This window comes from Conger conger, chromosome 17 (assembly GCF_963514075.1).
Source record: "Conger conger chromosome 17, fConCon1.1, whole genome shotgun sequence".
NCBI classification, from domain to species: domain Eukaryota; kingdom Metazoa; phylum Chordata; class Actinopteri; order Anguilliformes; family Congridae; genus Conger; species Conger conger.
In genome coordinates this window covers 7,449,138-7,474,192 of record NC_083776.1, presented here as the reverse complement: position 1 = coordinate 7,474,192, position 25,055 = coordinate 7,449,138, and the positions used below count along the sequence as shown (strand labels likewise).

The following is a 25,055-nucleotide window of genomic DNA, read 5'->3' as shown; positions in this document are numbered from 1 at the left end:
TTTCTGTTCAGTGCAGTCAATGGCTAGTAACATCAACTTGTGTATCCGTGTATGCAAACTTTGCATAAAATGTTTCGCTTCTTCAAAATTGCAGCTGAAAGCATGGGAAAGCAAATCTGCTTGAATCATGCTTGCTCACAAATTCTCCTCCCTGAAAAAGCGGGTGACTTATGTTTACATTTTAAACATACTACAGACGCTCTGATCCAGGGCACCTGTACTCTTATTTATGCACCTGTTCTGTAAACGGACACAAATAGACGCAATTCAGGTGAGGCACGTGGCCCAAGGGTACACTGGGGACAGTTGGGAATTGAACTCGCAACCCCCAAGACACGACCTCAATTCCCCAACCGCTGTGCTACACTGCTACCCACAGCGGACCTGTTTTACATCCTTGCAGGTCAGAGGACTGCGTGAGCTCACCCAGCTCGTCTGACGTCCTGTGTCCCCTGGACATGGAGACCCATTAACAATCAGCCCGGTGTCTCCCAGATTCACAGTGCCCTAAAAACAGGACCGGAAGACAGAATTCAGGGACAAACAGCTGGCGGCTCGTGGGTGCCTGTCACACAGGGGAGGACTAACGCAGCAGTAGGCCACATCCAAACCCGCGCTGTAGGCCAGCTCTGTTCTGCTGCTTTCCTTCCGTACGTTCACGACATGGCTAGGGCTTAATCTTGCGCCTATAGGGCACTTAAAGCTCCATAGGGCATGCGTATCCAGTAGGCTGCGTTCTTTTCTAAAGAAGATATACAATAGAAACGGAAGAAAGAACCGATCACTGTGATTACCTACTGTCTGACAGGAGACGCAACGCGTCTTGAAATCTGACTCCGTCAGAGAGAAATCTCCGCGAAAAAGACACCTTTTAAAATGATTGATATAGCGAATTCAATTCACATTCGACGATAAATCCTCACACACATGGTTTCCGTACTCTGCTTTGTATTAATTTGTTTTCACGAAATGGTAAAATAGGCTATGGTACAGCATGTGTTGGGATGGAGCTACAGATTATAGTCTACATTATGGATTGAAGTTAGGATTTGGCTGCACATAGTACACTACTGTATCGGTCGTTAGGGGGCGAATATATACGCAGGACATGTTTTCTCGACCGAATACATGCCGCACAATAACAAAACCATTTAACGACTCTGTCGGCCTACGTGTACGCCCGAACGTTTTTATGCCTTGGGTCAGGCGACAGTAGGCGACGCGCCAGTATGTGCTATTACGGTTACATTACGTTTACATTCATGAATTACGTCTGCCTTATGCTCCATGCTCTGCTTCCAACCCGGTCAGTTCTCAAGCGAATGCCAGGACACCAACTTCTCTACGCATTCCCAAATATTGTGTTAAGTTGAGAATGACCTCCCATCAACGAATACTGAAGACAATAACGACAAAAAAAGAAATTATAAGAGCGACTTGTTGATTATACGGACAATATACGTTGCCGCATTGTGAGGGTGATCTTACCTTCCCATCCGTGTTGGATTCGGTGTAGACTTAAGTTTTGATGCAGTCTTTAAATGCAAAGAAATCGCTATTCATGAATGCAGCTGACCATCGAACGCAAAGAGCTGTAGTCCTTCTATTGGCTGCAATGTGCGTATTTTTGAAGGGATGCTCAATTCTAAAAATCCTGAGCTGACTCGTTCATTCATCAGATTTGTGACAATATTTTCTCCCCGAAATGCCGAAAACGTCTCGTTGGTGACGGTGTTCAAACCACGTGTTTACGTAATGGAAAGCCAATCTTTCAATTCAACCCCTCCTCCCCCTCGTCTATTTTCTAACACACAGATCCAAGCTGGAGCGAAATTCACGCAAAAACAATTCCCGGACGCGCTACACTTTTGGAGGGGACAGGGATGCCACTGATGCGTTCGTAATTTTTTATAAAGACAGAGAAACTAATGAGAACTAACCTTAAAGCATCCGGATTCACGTTTGGTTTTAAAGGGAATTATCAAACCTCGGCTTGCCGAATGCCGATGTTATTTAAAGCGACGAGGAAGGGGCTTGGTGGATATTGATCTGGGCTATCAGTGAGGTTTAAAGAAGAACGCTGTGTGTTCTGACTTCATTTGGGTATGTGTTGTTTTGTTGGAGCGACCGTTGCAGTCTTCGCATAGGATGCATCCCCTGTTGGCTACGATGCTGTGCTGATCCACCCTTCCTTCAGACTGATGAACTAATAGGCAATGGTTTTCTCTCCGGAAGCCCTCCGTGTTTTACTGTTTTCACGTTAGTTCTGTTTGTTTACCGGCTGCACTCAGCTCCGGTGCGACACATGCAATTTATAGAGTATATTTTTTATTACTGACTACCAGGAGGTAGTATCGTCATTTATACTCAGGCGGAACATAACCTTCGTTCAGAAGTCTACCGAAATATTTTACCACGTGAACGAAAAACGCCGAAGATTGGAAAATTACATATTTTTCTATGGTACAGTTCGTAGCCCTGTCCAGGAGAACTGATCCAATTGAATTATTATGCAACCGCGAGGATCTCTTCCTTATCAGGGTGTCTAAGCCGCTGGATTGCTCTTCGCCCAAATCAATGTGGTTTCTTTGGAACATTTTCAGCAAAGGAACGCATATGCTGCAGTGTCTTTGTGGCAAGAGTCTTAAGAAAAACAAGAATCCAAGTGGTAAGTTAACGGTGCATTGATTCCCTTCGCGTTGATTGCACAGTTATACATAATTTAGAGGTGCTGCTGGCTCTGCAATCACACTGGAGCGAGTGAATGCGGGGGGATCGGGGAATAACTTATCCCGTAGTATCCACACTGCTGCCGAGGCGGGGAGAGCTCGGCGTTAAAACACCACAACGAAAAGACCTGCAACACTACAGCAGGCTGACCATGGCGCTTACAACTTTTTGGGAAGGCTCTGTCGTATGATCGTCAATTACTTTTAAATGTACCGAAGAATGTAATGACACAGACGCGGTCATCGTACCTTGTGTTGCTTGTGGTTTTCCGTATACAGGTTTCATTTCTGGATTGCTGCAGCAGCATTTTTTCCTGCTACACTTCGCCAGTGTTTCAGGCGAACATGCTGATTAATCCCACCTCGAAATGCTGTGCAATTAGCCATATTCCCATTCTATGTTATTGTTCGCATATAAATACAAGGCACAGAACAAATACTTACAGATCGTATTGTCCTGTTGAGTAATTTAGGGGAATGCAAACCTTTAATAAGAAGGGAATATACTCGTACATATGTAAATATATAGACTGATTCAACTTTAGGGATATACCATTTATTTAAATTAATGTATATAATCAGTGGTTCAGCAGTGCTAGCGTCTACCTCTTTTATTTACATCTGCGATTCAAAGCTGTGCAGAGAACGGATGCGTAAAAGTGCAGATACTATTCCGGTATATTATGTCTGATTTAGAACACGGTTTTTCGACATTTCTAAATATGCTTCAAACAGGTTGTTGTTATGAATTGGAGAATAGATGGGACGAAAGTGTAATGGATGATTACTCTGTGTAAGATACGGTTTGACTCGAAGTTGATGTGGTTGGCAGTCATAGGGATAAAAAAAAGCTCTGCTTTCTTTCTTCGACGTTGGCACTGCAGTGTAGTAGATCATAGCAATTTTGCCGTTGCTGACACCGCACGATTGACGGGCAAAATCATTTGATTTGCTGTCCATTCTATAACTGCCATCTCGCACTGTAAAGGGGAACAAAGGGGGAAAGGTAACCCAAAATGTATCGTACGGCAGAAACGATGAGCTGATTGTTTAAGTAAAGACGCGTTCGTGTGGAAACAGCTGTGTGGATTTCCTCCCCTCATGTGCCGCAGCAAAACACCAACTTCCAGAAGTAGCGCTCGAGGGACAGCGTAACAAATCGTTATGTTATAAAAAACAAACAAAAAAAGGGCTTCAAGTGGCACCACGTTTAGCTACATTGCAGCAGTCTGCACTTCTGCGTTCTGGCCATCAACTGTAGTGCCGGTCACATTGTTTAAACGGCATTATTCAAAATGCACTATCCACTGCGGTTTGAGGTTTTTACGCTATGGATGCGGGAACCTAGGAGGCACCAGTTGGATGTGAAATGGCGATAATCGATTCAATAGGCCTGTGTAATATCCATAACACGCTCGAGCATGCACTCTTTTACGATTCCACTGAGCAGATTGCTTTCAAGGTATTTAGGCAGTCTTTACTATGATTGAACTGAGAAGACAATTGCCATTGTGATTTAACGCAGACTTCGCAATTGCTTATGGTGTTACCCCCCACACTGAAAAAACAATAGTTTTCACGCGTAAAGGCAGTAGCCTACGACATACAAAAAAAAGTTGTGATTAAAAGTGGTGGTCAGGGGCAACCACGTAAAAACGACGTGCCCAGAAGCAAAATATTTAGTGTTTAAGAAATGAAACTCGGGTTTATTATCATTCATGTTAGCAAATTATTATTTGAGTATTTTTCAAGCCCAGTTAAAGCAAACGCGGTGCAGCACAGGCCATGGCTCATTTTAAACCACCGAGACTTCATTATGCATCCCCCAAAAGCACAGCAGCGGCCTCTGTATCGACGAATGGTTTTATTTATTTATCAATATTTTTATTTTACAGTAGCGTTATGTGTTGAATCGGTCGTTCGTGGTGCGGTAACAGACATCAGAATACGCGTTTGTTTTAGAGCAGATCAGTAAGTTGTAAGAGTTGCAGTGCTGCGGCAGTGTTGCTCGGTGGCCTCCTGCCCCAGCAGATGGCAGTTTCAGATAGTCCTCCAGCCGGTTAGCGTTTGTCTGACAGTGGCAACTGTGTCGACGGAGACTGCTTGCGTTTGTGGCGTGAGGTAAACACTGGTTTATTTTCAGTCGGGAGCAAAAGGGAGCAGATAGCACGTAGACTTAACCGATGTGGAAGTGCAGCGGGAACGTACACTTTGGGCAGTACGCTGGCTTGTTCACTCATGTTCATGGCATTTATACTGTGTTGAAATGAACACAACGTAAACATTTGCTTTGTCCTTATTAACATTAACGGCAAAACAATCAAGGCCTCAGTGCTGAAGCATGTTCGGTCCAGCAAAGTTAAATAACTATGTTTTGTAAGCACTGTGCAGACTGGTATATTTTGGACAACCTTGACATCTTTGTCCGAGGAAGTCTTATTTTCACCCATCAACAATTGAGATCTAGAATTCTGCGAAGTCATCAGGATGTGATAGCTTGCTTATTTCTAATGGGAAATCGGATGTGAGCTTATACTCGTTTTCTGTGAAGCATTGGGAAGTAAACTGTTCAGCTCAGCAGGAAGTGGCCTCTCTCTACATCACTTCCTGTAACCCTGGACAGTTTGTGCAGGTTTTTAGTGTATTGCTGAAATGAAATCACAATTTTCATGCTAGTTAATAATAAATATCTGAATGATATTTGTTATTTGTTTTACACAGCTGGTTTACAAGTTTAAAAAATAATAATATTGGAATCACACTACTGAAGGGTAAACTGTGAACTATACAGTAGGTGAAGATGCTTATTTTCTCAGTGTGTATATTTATTTACACATGGGATAATAGCTCAAGCATGCAGTTTTCTCTTAACCGGTAGTATAATAACCTGCATTCCATGGACTTAACCAACTTTTCTACTTAGCCTAGCATACAATCTAACTTTTGTGTACTAATTCGGGAAAGTCATATCCAGCTTCGCATTGACTAATCCTTTTTCCTGACACAGTATGTTCAATTATGACTTCAATATGATCACATAAATAGTGTAGAAATATAAACGCTCCTTAGTTACCATTGAATCAGTTCACCATCTTGCTGAGATTGAGTTCTTCTGGAGTTTCTGTTTATGAATGCGTTTTTCAGCTTGCCATTGCATCATTGCCTTGATCTTCCCATGAATTTTGAATGTATTTGGAGTGACATTTTCCTCATGATTTTGTTTTACATTCGCATTTTCTTCCCAATTTTGTTTTCTTCCTGTTATTACATCATTTATCATGCACTGCTGTCATCTAACTTTCATCTTACCCGACCATTTTATTACATTTAGAAATAAGTCAACTTTATGATGCGTTTACTATGGTAATGGTAATGTAATGTGTGTAGAAACAGTCTATAAGACTGATTTCACAGCTGCACTGTGTGTGTCCTGCACACTCGGTGGCCACCTACAGTATGTCCATCTACCGTAAGTGACGTTGGCTCTTTACAGAGAATAGTGCAGACACAGGTTCCGTCAGTTTCCGTCACAAAAGCACCGTGTTAATGAGGAAGCCCAGAGGAGACGGGGCAGACCGTTTCAAAGGCGCCCAGAAAGACCACACGTTCTGAAGTAAGAGCTGTGCGGAAGGGCCTCTCTGCACGCACAGCGCGTGGAGAGAATGGGCTTCAGCAGCAGAAGGCCGTGCCGGGCGCCTCTCCCGTCGCCTAAGAACAGGAAGATGAGGCTACAGTGAGTGGGCGTGTCGTCACCACGACCGGACAGTTTAACAGATGGGAAACCACTGCCTCAGGCTAATCTCCATTTCTGCAGCGCTGTGCAGATGCTGGGGTCAGAATTTGCTGAGAACAACACTCATTCTTGGATCCATCTTGCTCGGTGTCAGGGGTGCAGGCTGCGGGTGGTGTGATGGCGTGGGGAATGTTTTCCTGGCTCACCATAGGCCCCTTAATAACAGTTGAGCATCAGTAGAATGCCCCAGCAGCAGCATACCTGAGCATTGTTGCTGTCCATGTCCATCACTGTAGGGCCGCAGGCTACCCTGTTTCACTGTAGGGCCACAGGCTACCCTGTTTCACTGTGGGGCCACAGGCTACCCTGTATCACTGTAGGGCCACACGCTACCCTGTATCACTGTAGGGCCACAGGCTACCCTGTATCACTGTGGGGCCACAGGCTACCCTGTATCACTGTAGGGCCACACGCTACCCTGTATCACTGTAGGGCCACAGGCTTCCCTGTATCACTGTGGGGCCACAGGCTACCCTGTATCACTGTAGGGCCACAGGCTACCCTGTATCACTGTAGGGCCGCAGGCTACCCTGTATCACTGTAGGGCCACACGCTACCCTGTATCACTGTAGGGCCACAGGCTACCCTGTATCACTGTGGGGCCACAGGCTACCCTGTATCACTGTAGGGCCGCAGGCTACCCTGTTTCACTGTAGGGCCACAGGCTACCCTGTATCACTGTAGGGCCACAGGCTACCCTGTATCACTGTAGGGCCACAGGCTACCCTGTATCACTGTAGGGCCACAGGCTACCCTGTATCACTGTGGGGCCACAGGCTACCCTGTATCACTGTAGGGCCGCAGGCTACCCTGTTTCACTGTAGGGCCACAGGCTACCCTGTATCACTGTAGGGCCACAGGCTACCCTGTTTCAAACGGATACTCTCAGCAGGACACTGTGTCATGTCAAAAAGCACGCATCGTCTCGCGCTGGGTCAATGAACAGTCATTTCAGTGTCTTCCAATGGCCTCAATAGACCTCACATCTGTATCCTGAATTTACTGTTCATAGACCCAGCAGGGTTGCGCAGCCCTGCTCTAGCTGTTGGGTTGGAGTGAAAACCTACAGGATGGTAGATTTCCAGGAACGGGGTTGGGCAGCCCTGCTCTAGCTGTTGAATGAGGTGTGCTTTGTTAGGGTTGGAGTGAAAACCTACGCGATGGTAGATCTCCAGGTACAAGGTTGGGCAGCCCTGCTCCATGATCTGGTATCTAAGGCATCATACCAGTGTTCAGTGGGACTGGCACCCACATGGGGAGATGCACAATGCCTCTTGTGCCGGGGTGTCCTGTCTTATCTGAAAAAGGTTGGTGTGGGTGCAGGTTTTTGTTTTAGCCCTGCACTATAGCACCTGATTCTGCTAATGGAGGTCTTGATTGAGGACCCTGATGAGTTACTGAGGTGAATCCGGTGGTTTAGTGCCGGGCAAGGTGAAACCCACACCCACAGAGACCATTTTGTGATGAGATCGGACCCCCTCCAGGCAGGATGTTCAGCCAGCAGGGACGACAGCCTCTCATCGTCCAGCACCGCCCCCTGCTGGTTGGCTGTTGAACTGCAGAGTCCTGCTCCATCTGATGTCTGTGTGAACACAACTTCTGAACTGTGGTCGGTGACATCATCCGTGGAGGTTTCAGCACTGAGTGCTGATTGGGTGAATATTATTGACTGTTCCAAAAAAGTAGAAAATAGGGGGCACAGAGAAAATACACACACACACACACACACTGTCATACACACACTCACACACACTCTCATACATGCACTCACACAGACTCTCATACACACTCACACTTGCACACGCACACATACATGCACACACACACTCTCACACAGACACACACTCACTCTCATTCACACACACACACTCTCACACACATACTCTCTCTCACACACTCACACACGCACACACACACACGCTCTCTCACACACACTCACTCACACTCACACACACACACACACACGCTCTCTCACACACACACACACACACACATATCTCTGTGTGTTATAAGGTGAATAAGTTGTTGGTTTTGAGAGAGGCAGAGCTGGAGAGTCCTTCAAAGAGCAGTTCACATATTTCAATTAGCAGATAATGAGGCTGTAGCTGTGTCATTCTGCCACCAGGTTAAGAGAGAGAGAGACCGCGCGGAGATACAATCAGCCAAGTGTCCTGATGCTGCACCCCTCCTCTCCTCCCTCCCTCCATCCCTCCCTCCTCCCTCACTCCATCCCACACTCCATCTCTCTCTCCTCATACACTCCATCCCTCCCTCCTCATACACTCCATCCTTCCCTCCTCCCTCACTCCATCCCTCCCTCCTCATACACTCCATCCCTCCCTCCTCCCTCACTCCATCCCTCCCTCCTCATACACTCCATCCCTCCCTCCTCCCTCACTCCATCCCTCCCTCATACACTCCATCCCTCCCTCCTCCCTCACTCCATCCCTCCTTCCTCATACACTCCATCCCTCCCTCCTCATACACTCCATCCCTCCCTCCTCCCTCCCTCCATCCCTCCCTCCTCCCTCCCTCCATCCCTCCCTCCTCATACACTCCATCCCTCCCTCCTCATACACTCCATCCCTCCCTCCTCCCTCACTCCATCCCTCCCTCCTCCCTCACTCCATCCCTCCCTCCTCATACACTCCATCCCTCCCTCCTCCCTCACTCCATCCCTCCTTCCTCATACACTCCATCCCTCCCTCCTCATACACTCCATCCCTCCCTCCTCCCTCCCTCCATCCCTCCCTCCTCATACACTCCATCCATCCCTCCCTCCTCATACACTCCATCCCTCCTCATACACTCCATCCCTCCCTCCTCATACACTCCATCCCTCCCTCCTCCCTCACTCCATCCCTCCTCCCTCACTCCATCCCTCCTCTCCTCCCTCACTCCATCCCTCCCTCCTCCCTCACTCCATCCCTCCCTCCTCATACACTCCATCCCTCCTCCTCATTCACAGAACAGATATGCAGCCCTCACACAGGAAACGGTGTTGACGAGGCCTGAACATACTGCACGTTGTTATCGTGGTACTAAACATACTGTAGGCCTAGATTTCATGCAATGTTTCAAAGACTTCCATAATTGTTTGTACAGATGAATTGTACATGTCTTTATTGATGGGGTGTGGATATAAAATTCTTGTCGCTACGCTAACATCTTCTTTAAAGAAGAGATGAAGTGGAAGTTAGAGCAGCACCAGCTTCTGTGATATGACTCGTACGCAAGTGAAACATCAAATGAGTCTGTGTGCCGCTGTGTGAAAAGGATATTGATTGGGAGGGGAACGGAAAATTGACACAAGTTGATGTGAAATCTTGTTTTCCAGGAAGTGGATGGAAAAAAAATACATTGGTGTGAAAATACTAAAGTATTACACATTTCTAAATTTGAGTGCATACTTTAAGACGTGTTTATGTGGTTACAAATAATTTCTGTGCAGTTTAACACACTTTACATTACATTACATCAATGGCATTTGGCAGACGCTCTTTATCCAGAGCAACGTACAACAAAGTGCAAAGTTCATACCCATAACAAGGGATAAGTGCACTACCCAGGGATAAATGCATACCCATACCAGACACTGTGCTGTTTAACGTGTAGTCGAGACCCTACCCTACGCTGTGTAACATGTAGTCCAGACCCCACAATGTGTGGTCGAGAAAATGCTGCAGAGACGCTGAATGGGAGTTGTAAAGTGTTTTTTTTGGTTCCCGGGTTTTAATGCAGCTCTGTGATGTACTTATAAATGCTTCTTTCTCCCAGCTAGTTCCTGAGAGCACAATACTGCCGGTTTTGTATCCTGCAATATGGAGAATGAGAAATTATGATCAGTGAAGTGCGTTATCCATTTCCTGGTGCCGTTTGACAGAACTGAGCCTGTCTCTTAAAAACAAAATAAAGCAGAAATGCTTAAAATGATGTAGAATCAAATTTGAATTCAAAGTATTATTATTTTGTAATTTATTTATTCTCATGCAGTGGTCTGTAGTTTATAACTCGATATACATAACTTCTCAAATGCACTCATTTGTTATATACTTGTGAAAATAATGTTTGATTATAATATTATAATATAGTATTCTGAGACTCTTACCGGATCATTCTGGGCAGTGGCAGTTCGTGATGTCATGCTGTGGTTATACGACGCCCGTTACTTCACGTGTGAATATGAGTCGTTCGTTATTTCTGTTGTCGTTAACACTGCTGTAAAAAGGCAGGCTGGCGCTGTCAGGCGTGTGTGACGGTGCTTTCTCCGGAAGTCTGAGACCGCTGACATCACGCTGCAGGGACGGCGTGACGGTGAGATTTATGTGTGAAGCTGCAGCCGATCACATTGAAACCCTGCCTCCAACACCGCTGGCAAACCGGCTAATTATAGGCCGTCCGCGGAATATTACCGACAATTATCTGTAAATCTCTTGAAGGACTTCGCAGAAAGTGCCCACGTAACGTGAATGATGCACCTATTCCCCTGTTGCTGAAGGCAGTTTATAACGTCTGCACGCACTCCTGTCTGCGCGCTCCCCTGTCTGTACGCGCTCCTGTCTGTACGCGCTCCTGTCTGTACACGCTCCTGTCTGTCCGTCCGTGTGCAACTTCAGATGTCACACAGAACTGCGGCACCTCCCACAAAATACATGGTTCTGCTGAAGTCCGTGTGTCTGACAGGAGGGGCGGAGCCTAGCATGGGACAGAGGGCGAATTTAGGGTCAGCCCTGCTGTGGGGGTCAGGGTCAGCCCTGCTGCCTCTCTGCGGGGGTTAGGGTCAGCCCTGCTGCTGGGGGTTAGGGTCAAGGTCAGCCCTGCTGTGGGGATTAGGGTTTGCTTCGTGATTAGACTAAGCAGGAGCAATGTGGGGTTAAGGGCCTTGCTCACGGGCCCAACAGCTGTGCAGATCATACCGTGGCTGAACCAGGGCTTGGACCACCATCCTTCCGGGTCCCAGTCGCGTACCTTAGCCACGAGGCTACAGGCTGCTTGTAACGGCCCTGCCAGGAAACGCATAATCCCAGAATGCAGCTGGGCAGCACCGTGTGAGAGATCTGCTGTTTTTTCCCCCTGAGGAAAGCGCTCCATATCCGCTGCACACCACCCCGCGCTCCTGCAGATGGACTCTAAATTATTCACTCACACATCTACCGGGAGCACGAGCAGTGCTTTTACTGAGCCCCTCGATGTCATTTACAGGCCCCTGTTTGTTTTCAAACATTCATTAACATATTACACATTATTCTCAATTAACAAAACAAGTGGCTTTTTCCAGACAGTGTGTAAATGCTTTTATGGAAGCCTGCTTGTGCACTTGGTAGTGTTTGTTGCGGGAAATGCTCGGCCTACAGTGTCTGCACTTCTCAGCTCTTGGCTGTTTGGCAGGACTGGTGCCAGAGTAATATTTCAGAAACTCTCTGCACCCCTGTGTTTTCCTACTTATTCCGATTACGAAAGTGTGCTGCCCGGAAAGCAGTGTAATGTGGTTTGTTCTGTGAATGTGTAACAGCTGGATTTATGTGACGTGAACCATAAACACAACAGCCGGCTGAAGAACAACTGAAGCGCATGAGCCAATATGCAGGTTTGAATGATCGGCAAACAAGCAATTAACTGTGAATTGGTGGAATTGCTAGAATGCCTTATATCAGCCTTTTTTCTTTCGCATTGGCAAGTGAATGCAGTCGGCTGGAATCAGACCTGGGTCAAATATGAAATGGTTTCGGATTCAAATGCTTTTCGATTGATTGATCTTTTTGCTTGATTGATCTTGCCTGGTATATTTGAGCCAACCAAGAGGACCAGAAGGGGGGGTTGCACTTTTTGAGTTTGAGTAATTCATAGGTTCCAATACACACCAGTCAAGCTCAGTAAAGCACAGAAAAGTATTTGAATCCAAAGCAATGACGTATTTGACCCAGGTCTGTCTTGAATCAGTCCTACTGGTTCATTTTCACAGTTCAGGGCTTGGTTGTGTACACCCTTCTTTACATGTCAAACTCATTCAGTTCATTTCAGTGTCTCTAGTGAATTACGCCGTGAAGATAGATACACTTTTATTGAACCCCGTGGGGTAATTTGTCCTCTGCATTTGACCCATCCTAGTTACCTAGGAGCAGTGGGCAGCCACAGTGCAGCGCCCGGGGAGCAATGTGGGGTTAAGGTTGGCCGAACTGAACTATTTTCCATTTGTAGCTGAAGTGGGAGCTTTAGCTGTGTACGACAAAAAATACTGTTCGCGAAATCCAAAAACAGCTACAAGACCCGTAGCACTGATTGCCACTTGACATGGATAATTCTTTGGCAGGTGGAACTAATTTGTGCTCATTTTGCTGGATTCATGACCTGCAGTAAACACACCATCTCTCTGTAGTCATGACCTGCCGTAAACACACCATCTCTCTGTAGTCATGACCTGCAGTAAACACACCATCTCTCTGTAGTCATGACCTGCCGTAAACACACCATCTCTCTGTAGTCATGACCTGCCGTAAACACACCATCTCTCTGTAGTCATGACCTGCCGTAAACACACCATCTCTCTGTAGTCATGACCTGCAGTAAACACACCATCTCTCTGTAGTCATGACCTGCCGTAAACACACCATCTCTCTATAGTCATGACCTGCCGTAAACACACCATCTCTCTGTAGTCATGACCTGCCGTAAACACACCATCTCTCTGTAGTCATGACCTGCAGTAAAACACACCATCTCTCTGTAGTCATGACCTGCCGTAAACACACCATCTCTCTGTAGTCATGACCTGCCGTAAACACACCATCTCTCTATAGTCATGACCTGCCGTAAACACACCATCTCTCTGTAGTCATGACCTGCCGTAAACACACCATCTCTCTGTAGTCATGACCTGTTGTAAACACACCATCTCTCTGTAGTCATGACCTGCCGTAAACACACCATCTCTCTGTAGTCATGACCTGTTGTAAACACACCATCTCTCTGTAGTCATGACCTGCCGTAAACACACCATCTCTCTGTAGTCATGACCTGCCGTAAACACACCATCTCTCTGTAGTCATGACCTGCAGTAACACACACCATCTCTCTGTAGCCAGTTTGGGAGTATTCTTGGGCTAATGAATGCATATGGAACACTGGTAGCTGATTCATCGTATAAATTGAATAATTATGTAATGGAATACTAAACTGTCAGTATATTAAACCATTTGTTGAAGTCACCAAAAAGGATATTACAGGGCTGATCTGGTGAAAAGGAGAGCCAGCAGATGTGTGCTGGCCTTTGTGGGGATGTCTGCAGAACAGATTTCATACTGTTACTGGCTTCCATGAGGACTGTCACTCTGCAGTTCTATATTATGAGGAAATTGTCTAAATGTAATTTAATCGGCAAAGCAACTGACGATTAAAATCAATTTTACCGCAAAATGTAGCTCGCAGGACATTTTCCATGATTAATTGTGTGACATTTTCAGACATTGGTTTTATTTGAATGCCTTGCTGCAATCGGATTGTTTTTATGATTGTATATATCATTTATTTCAATAACATGGTAGAGCAGGTTCCTCAATGTTACACTGCAATTTCCTCCTCGAAGCAGAAGTTAAGGAAACATGAGCACATCCTTTGCGGAAGTAGTTTTTCCTAAAGCGAGGCGTGTAAATGATGGACCTGTGGATCAGTGGCTGTGGCTTAAAACGGACATTTGAAGGAGCAATTCACGTTTTCTCGACTTCCCCAGTCTTTAATTTTAATTGAAATTTTAAATTTTTTGTTTTATTTATTTTTTACTTCATTTTTTTATTTTACTTATTTTCCTAGCCTCTCCTGATGGGTGGAAGAAGGGGCAAGAAAAAGGAGAAAGAAAAAGGATTCGGATGACTGATGTTATTCTTCTCTTGTGCCTGACTCAGTGGTAATTGAATGATTACTGAGATGACTGCAGCTATTACACCGTTTTCTTTGACACAAGGCTTGAAATAGAGGCCCTACCACCCCCTTGGGGAAGGAGGACTGAACTGCACGTGAAAAAACAACCTGAGATTTTCTCTTTTTCCACCATCAGTGACCTGGTTTAGTGTGTTGTACTGATGTCTTTGTGTTGGTCTGATTTAGTATGATGCCACATGCAGCAGTTGAAACGTTCAGCAATATTGACTTATTGAATGACTGTAACGTAATTGGTAATTAACTGTAGCTGTGCAATGAGTCACTGTACATTTTTAGATTATGGTGCTCTCCTTAAAACACAATGTTAAATGATATAACCGAATGTAAACATAAACACCTTAAGGCCCTTGTCCATGTTCTACTTTCTTGGATTCAAAGATCTGTTACATTCTGGCAGTTTGGCGATGAGACGTGCTTTCACAAAATACAGAATCTGTTAATGCAGATTGCCTTATCGCGCGCTTATGAGCGCTCTGGGTAAAGGAAGCATCGTGTCTGACGGTGTTTCGGCTCCTGTATCGTGTGGCTCTGTTCCTCCTCTCTGGGCTGGGGAAACTCCGCTCAGAAAGCGTGTGGAGGGGCTGGCAGATTCTCATCTCTCTAAAGACTGGGGGTGAAACTCATCTCCACAGCATGTAAGAGTGTTATCACGGGTTTGGAGAGGAGAAAGGAGCAGGACGGTGTTGCGTTTCATCCCGAGTTCACAGTTTAATGGCAGTGGACAGAAGGTTGTCTGGGTCACGTCTTCAGCTGGGTGTTTCCTCTCCACCCGAGAGGTGTGGAAACAGTGATCAAATGTGAGCCGTTTGAACTGCCGTGGATAAGGACAATGGCTATCCAAAATATTTCCAGGTCTGTCCCACGTTTTAGAGACATTGTGGGACTGCTGAGCCCAGCTCATGAGAGAATGCGTGGTGTTCAAACCGCCGATGATATCACGGCGTCCGTACAGCACGGCGTTCCGGGGAAAACTGTGGATCGGGAATAGCTTATTGACCGATGTGGAAGCACATCTCCCTCTCTCTTTCTCCCTCACACACACACACACATACACACACTGCCAGAAAGGTCAGCGGGGCACCGGAAGGGTTACGAGCTGAAATTAGCATGTAGTCCCAACAATATATAACCATGATGGCCTGGATATTACAGGCTGAGGGAGGGAGGGAGGGAGGGAGGGAGAGAGACTGACTGTCACACTGTACTGTATTTGTGTAAGAAGCAGCTTCCTGTAGGCGGAACCCACACATCTCCAATGAATAAGCTACTGTCCCCAGCTCTGCCTGTCTGTCTGTCTGTCTGCCTGTCTGTCTGCCTGCCTGCCTGTCCATCTGTCAGTCACACACACACACACACACACACACACAGTCAGTTACAGCACAGGTGTCCTGGTCATCTTGCTGAGAGGTTATAGAGCCGCAGAAAAGGCCTCCTGCACATGGGACTAGAGCAGGTTTGCCCTGACATGTCAGGATCTGATCTGACGCAGACTGCAGCGCCAGCTGCTGTCACTACTGCTGTTAATACTGCTGTTGCTATTCTTCTATGGCTTTTACCATTATACCAGCATGACTTTCCATTACACCATCATGACTATTTCCATTACACCATCATGACTATTTCCATTACACCATCATGACTATTTCCATTACACCATCATGACTATTTCCATTACACCATCATGACTATTTCCATTATACCAGGGGTCTCCAACCCTGGTCCTGGAGAGCTACTGGGTCTGCTGGTTTTTGTTTTCACTTTAAAATCAGCACCTGTTGAGACCCAAGTAACCAGGTGAGGTGAGTTAACTAATCAATTAGAGCAGTTGATTACAGTTAATTGCTGGGTAACAAGGAAAAGCAGCAGACCCTGTAGCTCTCCAGGACCAGGGTTGGAGACCACTGCATTATACCATCATGACTATTTCCATTATACCAGCATGACTATTTACATTACACCATCATGACTATTTCCATTACACCATCATGACTATTTCCATTACACCATCATGACTATTTCCATTATACCAGGGGTCTCCAACCCTGGTCCTGGAGAGCTACTGAGTCTGCTGGTTTTTGTTTTCACTTTAAAATCAGCACCTGTTGAGACCCAAGTAACCAGGTGAGGTGAGTTAACTAATCAATTAGAGCAGTTGATTACAGTTAATTGCTGGGTAACAAGGAAAAGCAGCAGACCCTGTAGCTCTCCAGGACCAGGGTTGGAGACCACTGCATTATACCATCATGACTATTTCCATTACACCATCATGACTATTTCCATTACACCATTTCCATTACATACATTTTCCTCAATTCCCTCTTTTATGATATCTGCTATGTATTGTTCTGTTGAACCCACCAGGGGAAATCATAATGCCAACAAGAGGACATATTGTATTCATAAATATCTTCACTCGGCACTAAGGGGCCTTTGCCACTGGCAAGTAGTGTGTACAGTAGCGTGTTACATTACATTACATTACATTACATTATTGGCATTTGTCAGACGCTCTTATCCAGAGTGACGTACAGTTGATTAGACTAAGCAGGAGACAATCCTCCCCTGGGGTAATGCAGGGTTAAGGGCCTTGCTCAAGGGCCCAACGGATGTGCGGATCTTATTGTGTCTACACCGGGATTAGAACCACCGACCTTGCGTGTCCCAGTCATTTACCTTAACCACTACGCTACAGGCCGCCCACACACAGCCTTACGAGGTGTGCAGGCTGTGTTTTGTGCTATTGCTTTTGTCCCAGGATGCAGTGTGTGTGCAGTGGTTTGTCCCAGGATGCAGTTTGTGTGCGCAGTGGTTTGTCCCAGGATGCAGTTTGTGTGTGCAGTGGTTTGTCCCAGGATGCAGTGTGTGTGCAGTGGTTTGTCCCAGGATGCAGTGTGTGCGCGCAGTGGTTTGTCCCAGGATGCAGTGTGTGTGCAGTGGTTTGTCCCAGGATGCAGTGTGTGTGTGTGTGCAGTGGTTTGTCCCAGGATGCAGTGTGTGTGCGCGCAGTGGTTTGTCCCAGGATGCAGTGTGTGTGCTGGTTTGGTCCAGCGTGCAGTGTGTATGCTGGTTTGTCCCAGGATGCAGTGTGTGTGCTGGTTTGTCCCAGGATGCAGTGTGTGTACTGGTTTGGTCCAGAGTGCAGTGTGTGTGCTGGTTTGGTCCAGAGTGCAGTGTGTGTGCTGGTTTGGTCCAGAGTGCAGTGTGTGTGCTGGTTTGGTCCAGAGTGCAGTGTGTGTGCTGGTTTGGTCCCTGGGCGAGTGTTGGTGGATGATTGCCTGTCAGGGGAAACATAAAGAGCGGGGCTTTCTGCAGATTTATGTCTGAGGGAGAGTGTGTGTGTGTGTGTGTGTGTGTGTGTGTGTGTGTGTGTGTGTGTGTGTGAGAGGCCGCTCACCAGCTGACGCTGGGCCGTGGCTGGATGTGAAGCGTGTGACATGGCCAGTCATCGTCCAGCGCAGAGTACCACGCGTCTGCGTCTGACAGACTCTCTGTCTGACCGGAGAATGCAGAAGGACCTCGTCCAGGAGTTTAGCCATGTCTCGCACACACACACACACGGTGGGATCACTTTAACCTCGTGACCGATCCGTGAACAGATGTGTGTGTTTCTCCTCCTCAGACCCTGCGTCCTCAAGCCAGAACCTAACATTTCTGAGCTCTATACAGTATCTATCTTAATATTCAATTCAATTCAAATAAAATACAATATATATTGAGAAAATATTTTCACTGCAACATGTTTTTGTCCTCGGTCCACTGTAATTGTAAAAGAATGTGAAACAGTTTTCTCCTGGAGGTTAAGTCCATTCACAGATCTCCCCTCAGCCTGGCTTCAGTGCCCTGCTGCGCAGAGAGAGCTCCGTGCTGAAGGAGAGTGCTTTTATATGAATACAGTTTTTATCGGATCAACTACTTACAGGACTTCTGATGAGAGTGTCAGTCGAAAGGAGCACATTTGATATTCCTGAACATCCATTTTCGTTATAGAGACATTTCTGTATTTTGTAAAATATTAAGTAACAGACCACTTTTCAGATAAAAACTTGATCATGGGCATCGTGGGATTACCTGGAGAGCCTGAAGCAAGCAGGTTCATGTACCTACTGTAAGAGAAATTATGCAGTTTTAAAGTCACAACAAATAACTGTTCACTGCACTTTAATTTTTTTTTAAATATTTAGAGCCACAAATATATAATCTGTCCTGTGTGTTCCTGTTTCTGTATATTTGTATATCTGTGCCGATGTATTGTTGTCTACCTGCGTGTGTGTGATTGTGTGTGATTGCGTGTGATTGCGTGTGAGTGTGTGTGAGTGTGTGTGCGTGAGTGTGCGTGTGAGTGTGCGTGTGAGTGTGCGTGTGAGTGTGCGTGTGAGTGTGCGTGTGAGTGTGCGTGTGAGTGTGCGTATGAGTGTGCGTATGAGTGTGCGTGTGTGTGTGCGTGTGTGTGTGTTCGTGAGTGTGTGTGTGTGTGTTCGTGAGTGTGCGTGAGTGCGTGGGTGTGTGCGTGAGTGTGCGTGAGTGTGCGTGAGTGCGTGTGTGCTGTGTTAGCATGTTGTGAGCTGCAGGAGGAAATCGTTCATCATGGTGTCAGTCATCCTGACATCACTGCTCAGCTCTCGTTAGTATAACAAGGCTGTGTGCAAGAGGTAATCACATCTTATTTTAATGTTTGTACAGTAATATCCACATCATACTCACTTGTAAAAACCCACCAAATCCCTGCATGTCTCTCAGAACACCTTCCCTATTTTGTGTTTAACCTGCTGAAGAGAACCCTGTGCTTCTGACCTGACCTGACCTGACCTGACCTGGGCTGGTCTCATGATGCGTCATGAGACGTCAGAGAAAGGCTTCAGCTTGTCTGCAATATTTCTCCATTCAGGGACAATTCTGGCAACCAGAGTTGTTCTTCATTTTTCAAAATGAATGTTTTGAAATCTTTGGGGTTTTGCACTCACACAATACCCCTTTGAAAGTTTGAGTTGAGTTGAGTTGAGTTCCCACACACAGTGCGCATTGTTTCACTGCTGTATACACAGGTGTGCACACCTCTGATCATGTGACAGGTGGGGCTCTTAATGTAGTGCACTGTGACCCTCCTCAGCGATGCACAATCAAAGGATCGGGTGTGTCTCAGTGACCAGCTGAGGAGTCCTACTGCTGGCTCCAAACTGGCTGCAAATCAGTGTCAAATATAATTCAACTTTGTTGGTAGACATACACAAGTGTGGCAAAATGCTTGCAAACAAATGTTTTGTAATAACTCATCAAATTATGAAAATGTCACGGTCTTACAGCATACACCTAAGCACCACATCTTGTGATTCAAAGAGAAAGAATTAAAAATGTAATTATTCACTCTGTTTATAACTATTTCACTCCTTTGGTAACTGATGTGTTAAACGAAGACTGATGAATTAAATGGCTTTATAAGTGTTGGGGCAGGGCCCCAGATGTGTGGTGTTAAGGGTGGACTCGATAATAAGCCTCTGTGTGCGTCTGAGCCAGCTGGCTGCTGGAATGAGCTCTTTCAGAGAGGAAGCTTCTTGGAATGCTGGTCCAGTTACAGCTCTGCAGCCAGATCTAACTTTGTGTGTGAAATATGTACACTGGCACTGTTTAGTATCCTTTTTTATATTCATCATGCCTGCGGGCGAATGTTAATGTGCCCTGAGATTCTCCAAACGGCTTCAGCTAGTTCACACGCACACAACATAGCCCACAGTCATTTCATGCAAATGCTACAAAAAAATATAATATTTTTTTTTTGTGAAATATGAAAAATGAGAACCAGCTGTGTAATCCATTAACAAGGGCAGCAGGTTCCAAAGTCCTGTTGGTGTGTGTGGGGTAATCCTGTGTTCTTGTGTGAGGAACTTTATACCAAAGTAAAATGTCAGATTATGGAAAGTAAGTGCGGTACAAGATGTGAGATTGTCGACACTTTAATTTATTGATACTGTGGAGTGAAAGGTGTGGCAGCACTGTCCGAAAATGGCTGCCCCTTCCTTCTGTCTGTATTTCTGTGCATATCTGCAGCTTTTCACAGGCGACGGTCTACAGTGGGACTGTCTAAAGGCATTGAGAGTTGGGCCCTGTAACTCTGAGGATCCAAAGCGGGGCCCTGTAACTCTGAGGATCCAGAGCAGGGCCCTGAAATGTGGAGAGTTCTCACCGTTCCCCCGTGTGTTTTCGAGAAGCGGCAATGAATCACTCTGTAATCTGACACATCCCATGCTCCCTGTAATGGGATGTCTGTAATTTTATTTCTTAACCAGAAGTCGTCGGGTATTGTCGTGGGAGGAAAGGGCGGTGCGGCTTAATTGGCCTTCCTCTGACACAGAATGCACCTCGGCGCTCATGGGTAATGTAGTTCCGATCGCATAGCCTCGCTCAGCAGTCTTTCACTGAGGCGGTGGCTGCAGACAGCATGCTCAGGAGAGGGAGCGAGCGGCTCTTCAGCCACGGGCAGATTCAGATTAGACTGAACGCCGTTAAACTCTTCTTTACAGAGGAAACGCTTGTCCTTTTTGTTGTGAGTTTTTCTCGAGACGCAGGTGGTTATTGCAGGTACTGTTGCTCGTGCGTGATTGTATCCCACCTGATTTGGGATCGTCCGTATTTGCATACAGCTGCGGCGGTGTTAGAGAAGCTTGTATTGGTTTCAGAAAACAAATTCACGCTGCTCATCTCCTCTGAAGAGCCCTGGAGCATCACGGGGGAGTTTTTCTGCGGGGAAGGGGGAAAGTGGTGTGATAATGGAAAGCTTTTGTCAGGAAGCTGACGTTGTGGCTGTGGGTTGAGCGCACTCGAACCCTCCTGCCTCCTGCCCTGTGAGCACAGGCGGTAACAGGGTGGAGGGTGTAAAATGGCCGCTGAAGCTACAGGGGTGAACGCTGCACTCGGGGGCCTGAGCTGAACTTCCACTGCGGTGGAGTGGCCCTATTGTTTAGTGTGCTGGGTATGAGCTCCTCGCACAGTGATGAGTCTCTCTCTCTCTCTCTCTCTCTCTCTCCGGTTATCTCTGCCTCACTTTCTCTCTCTCTCTGTTCATCTTTCTGTTTAGCTCTGCCTCACTTCCTCTCTCTCAGCCCATCTCTCTCTCTGTTTATCTCTGTCTCACTTTCTCTCTCTATCTCTCTCCCTCTCTCACTCTCCCAGTCCATCTCTTTCTCCCTCTCTCTCTGTCCATCTCTCTCTCTGTTTATCTGTCTCACTTTCTCTCTCTCTATCTCTCTCGTGCTCTCAGTCCATCTCTTTCTCCCTCTCTCTCTCTGTCCAGCTCTCTCTCTCTGTTTATCTCCGTCTCACTTTCTCTCTCTGTCCATCTCTCTCTCTGTGTCCATCTCTATTTATCTCTGTCTCACTGTCTCTCTCTCTCTCCCTCCATCTTATTTGCAATTGTAGTAGTCCGAAATTGTATAACTTTACAGTTTTCTTCATGAAATATACCTGAGTGCCCGTGTTGTGTGTTCACAGGAGACAGGTGTGCTCATGACTCCTGTGAGTGCCCGTGTTGTGTGTTCACAGGAGACAGGTGTGCTCATGACTCCCATCACACCCTGAGACAGTGCAGGCTCATCTCTGTTCTTCGAGAATCACATTTCACAAACGTACGCTGAAAATAAAGTAGCAGTGGAAGTATGATTTCCAAGCAAAAAAGGTACAAATTAATTATAGGTCAGGGGTACAAGTTTATGTACCTATAAGGTACTGCCCCAGCGACAAGCATTTGTACCTTTTTCAGAATTTTTTATACCTTTATGTCTGAGAGTGTAGGCTAAACACCAAAACATACCTGAATCCAGGGACTTGGTTATCACGTTTACTTCTGTTTTACGTTGTTTAAACAACTGCCCGAGTAGAATCTAACAGCCTCTCTGTGCCAGCGGCCGTCTTTCAGCTGTCCAAAGCCTTTACCTGGTGCCGTCTCTCTCCTCCGGGTTCTCTCCACGTTCTCTCCACGTTCTCTCCACGTTCTCTCCACGTTCTGTCCGGGTTCTGTCCGTGCTGAAATCCTCAGGCTCTGCTGTTTCTGGGTCACAAGCTCTCCTCCTCTCTTCTCTGTGTCAGCGCCGATGCTGGGGCTCTTTCCAACCGTTTATTTTTCACCTCCTGTCTCCTTCTTTGCCTGACGTGGAAATCCATCAAGGTCCGCCATCTTTAAGGAAACTTGTTAAATGTTCCTTCAAAGATCTAGATGCTTGAAGTTCAAGGAGCAAGGATACCTCTACATTTTTTTCAGAATGTGTGACGTATAAATTATTGGTCTGTGGCTCCAGCTCTCCCCACGTCTAATGTGGCCTCAGACTGATGTCACATTGTCCTCATTCACGTTTTCTCCATTTCCCCGTCTTCACTTCTTTTTCTCGCCTCTTTCTCTTGCCTCCCTGATGGGTGTAGCTTGGAGCAGGAGAGGAGATAGGAGGTGAAAAATGAGGGATTGAAGTGATCCCATGGCTTTCTGTTCCCTCTCCTAACAAGAGACGGTTTCCTCTGTGGAAGCATCCGTAAAAGCCTCGGCGCGCTTGGAAACGGCAAGCTCGCCTACTGACGCTATTATCCTTTACCGCTGGTGCATTGTGGGGAGAGAAGAGCGTTGAAGCGCAATTCATTTTTGGTGCAACGTGGGCCCACAAATGTGTGATTGATTGTTGTCCTTTTGCACAAGTGCAGGAACGGTAACGTGAGCACATTGTCTTCCAGGGTAAAGCCGTAACTGAATGCAAAATAGGCGCATAAATTGGAGCTGATTTATCTGCTTAGAGAACTGGGCTCAGTCTGGGAAGGGCAGTGCAAATGAACCTCAGAGTCCCAGAGCACCCGGAGTAAACCCACACGAACACGGGGAGAACACGCAAACTCCACACAGAGAGGATCTGGCTGACTGGGATTTAAACCTGGAACCCCCTGGTCTTGGCGAAGAACAGTGGCCCTGTTTGGGAATGAATACAGTGTCATTATGAGAGAGGCACTGCGGAGCTGCCAGCTTCAGCCCTGCACCAGGGTGTGTGCTGAGAGCAGGTGTAGCAGGGTGTGTGCTGGGAGCAGGGTGGAGTGTATTGTATATGGCCTTTGTGAATGCAGTGTTGCACTGCAGTGTAGCAGGGTTGCCACTCAGTGCAGCAGTGTTGCAGTGACTCAGTTGTGCAGTGTTGCAGTGACTCAGTTGTGCAGTGTTGCAGTGACTCAGTTGTGCAGTGTTGCAGTGACTCAGTTATGCAGTGTTGCAGCCTCTTGCTGGAGGACTGATGATGTGGTAGATCCAGTGCAGTCACTTTGTGAGAAGGGAAAAAGAAACCGCATTATATACACACATAGAGACCCAGTTCCCCATTCATCCATCCTCACACACCCACACACACCTGCACATGCCTACACACCCACACACACACCTACACTGCTTTTTCTATGTTCTGTGTTGACCTTTGGGGGGTTACTCAGCCCCCCTCTCGGCCTCCTCATCTCTTCATGCCCGTGTTCTCATTAGTTGTCTCTCCACTGATGTAATCCTTTCATTTTCCAGCAGGAAGTCCTGACTCCCGGAGCAGTGACAGCGCTGTTAGCGGTATTGCACACTGGGCATTTCTGACCATCTCGATTGGAGGTTCTTGTTTTCAGAACTGCACATCCCGCTGAAACGATGAGCCGTAGGCTTTGGTGATGGTTTCCTTCGGGGGTGGTTGTGATTTCATAAACCTGCTTAAGCTTGGCTCTGTCACTGAGGACAACACGGGAAACCCAGACCACCGCAAGCGATCTGACCTGACACACGCCGGGCTGATTAACTGCCAGAGACAAAGGGCTCACTCCAATCACTCATCTTTCTGCTCTCTTCTTCTTCTTGCGTTTTTCTACTCCTAGCTCCACCCATCAGGGAGAGAGGCTAGAATAAGACGTGAAGATACAAGGAAGGTGAAGAAAATGTGAATTAGGCAATTTGAATGTTCTTGCTCTTTCAAATGTCAGTTCGAAGCCACCTCAGGCTTCCTGAAAAAATACTTCCGCAGAGGATATGTTCTACTTCTAGCTCAGAGAGGGAACATTTAAGGGGTTGGAATGTCAATTTCTGTGTCAGGAGCGAGTAAACGAAAAAAGAGGAGAAAAATAAGCAGGTGACCCTGGCTCATAATTGTGATGTCATCAGAGGCAGCCTCACTTCCAGGTGGCTCTGGCAGAGACTACAGGCCATCATGGCTGCCCAGCTGGAACTACAAAGCCCATGATCATCAGTGGGCCTGAAACGGTTGCCAGCTTTTCAGTTCATTGAGAGAGGAAAGTAATCGCAGGACGACTCTGCAAAGCTTCTCTGAAAAAAGTGATAGATGGTGAATAGGGGGTACCAAGGCTGGGTTGTTTGATGCTTAATTTCTCACCAGCCTCACTCCACAAGACCTAAAGATATAGTTCCCAAGCTCGAGTGAGATCTGCGATTTGTATCTCAAGTGGAGCCATTGATTGGACAGTTACTCTGCACTTTGAGCTACTGCGCTGGTGTACCTGTCTCTCCCCAGACATCTCATTCGTTTGCTCTCGTGTCATTTTATTCATTCGATTATTTTAATATTTGATCTTCTCAGATGAGCTGTATGTTG

At 46.5% G+C, this 25,055-nt stretch overlaps 1 protein-coding gene across 1 annotated transcript in view; it reads left to right on the top strand.

The window, feature by feature from the left end:
* The first annotated feature begins 2,172 nt into the window (after positions 1 to 2,172).
* The window catches only part of fgf14 (fibroblast growth factor 14), a 169,192-nt gene continuing 146,309 nt past the window's right edge, over positions 2,173 to 25,055 (top strand). Inside the window, exon 1 of the mRNA XM_061226163.1 lies at positions 2,173 to 2,668. Within this exon, the coding sequence (XP_061082147.1) occupies positions 2,461 to 2,668 (208 nt within the window). The 5' untranslated portion in view covers positions 2,173 to 2,460. The remainder of the gene's footprint in view (positions 2,669 to 25,055) is intronic.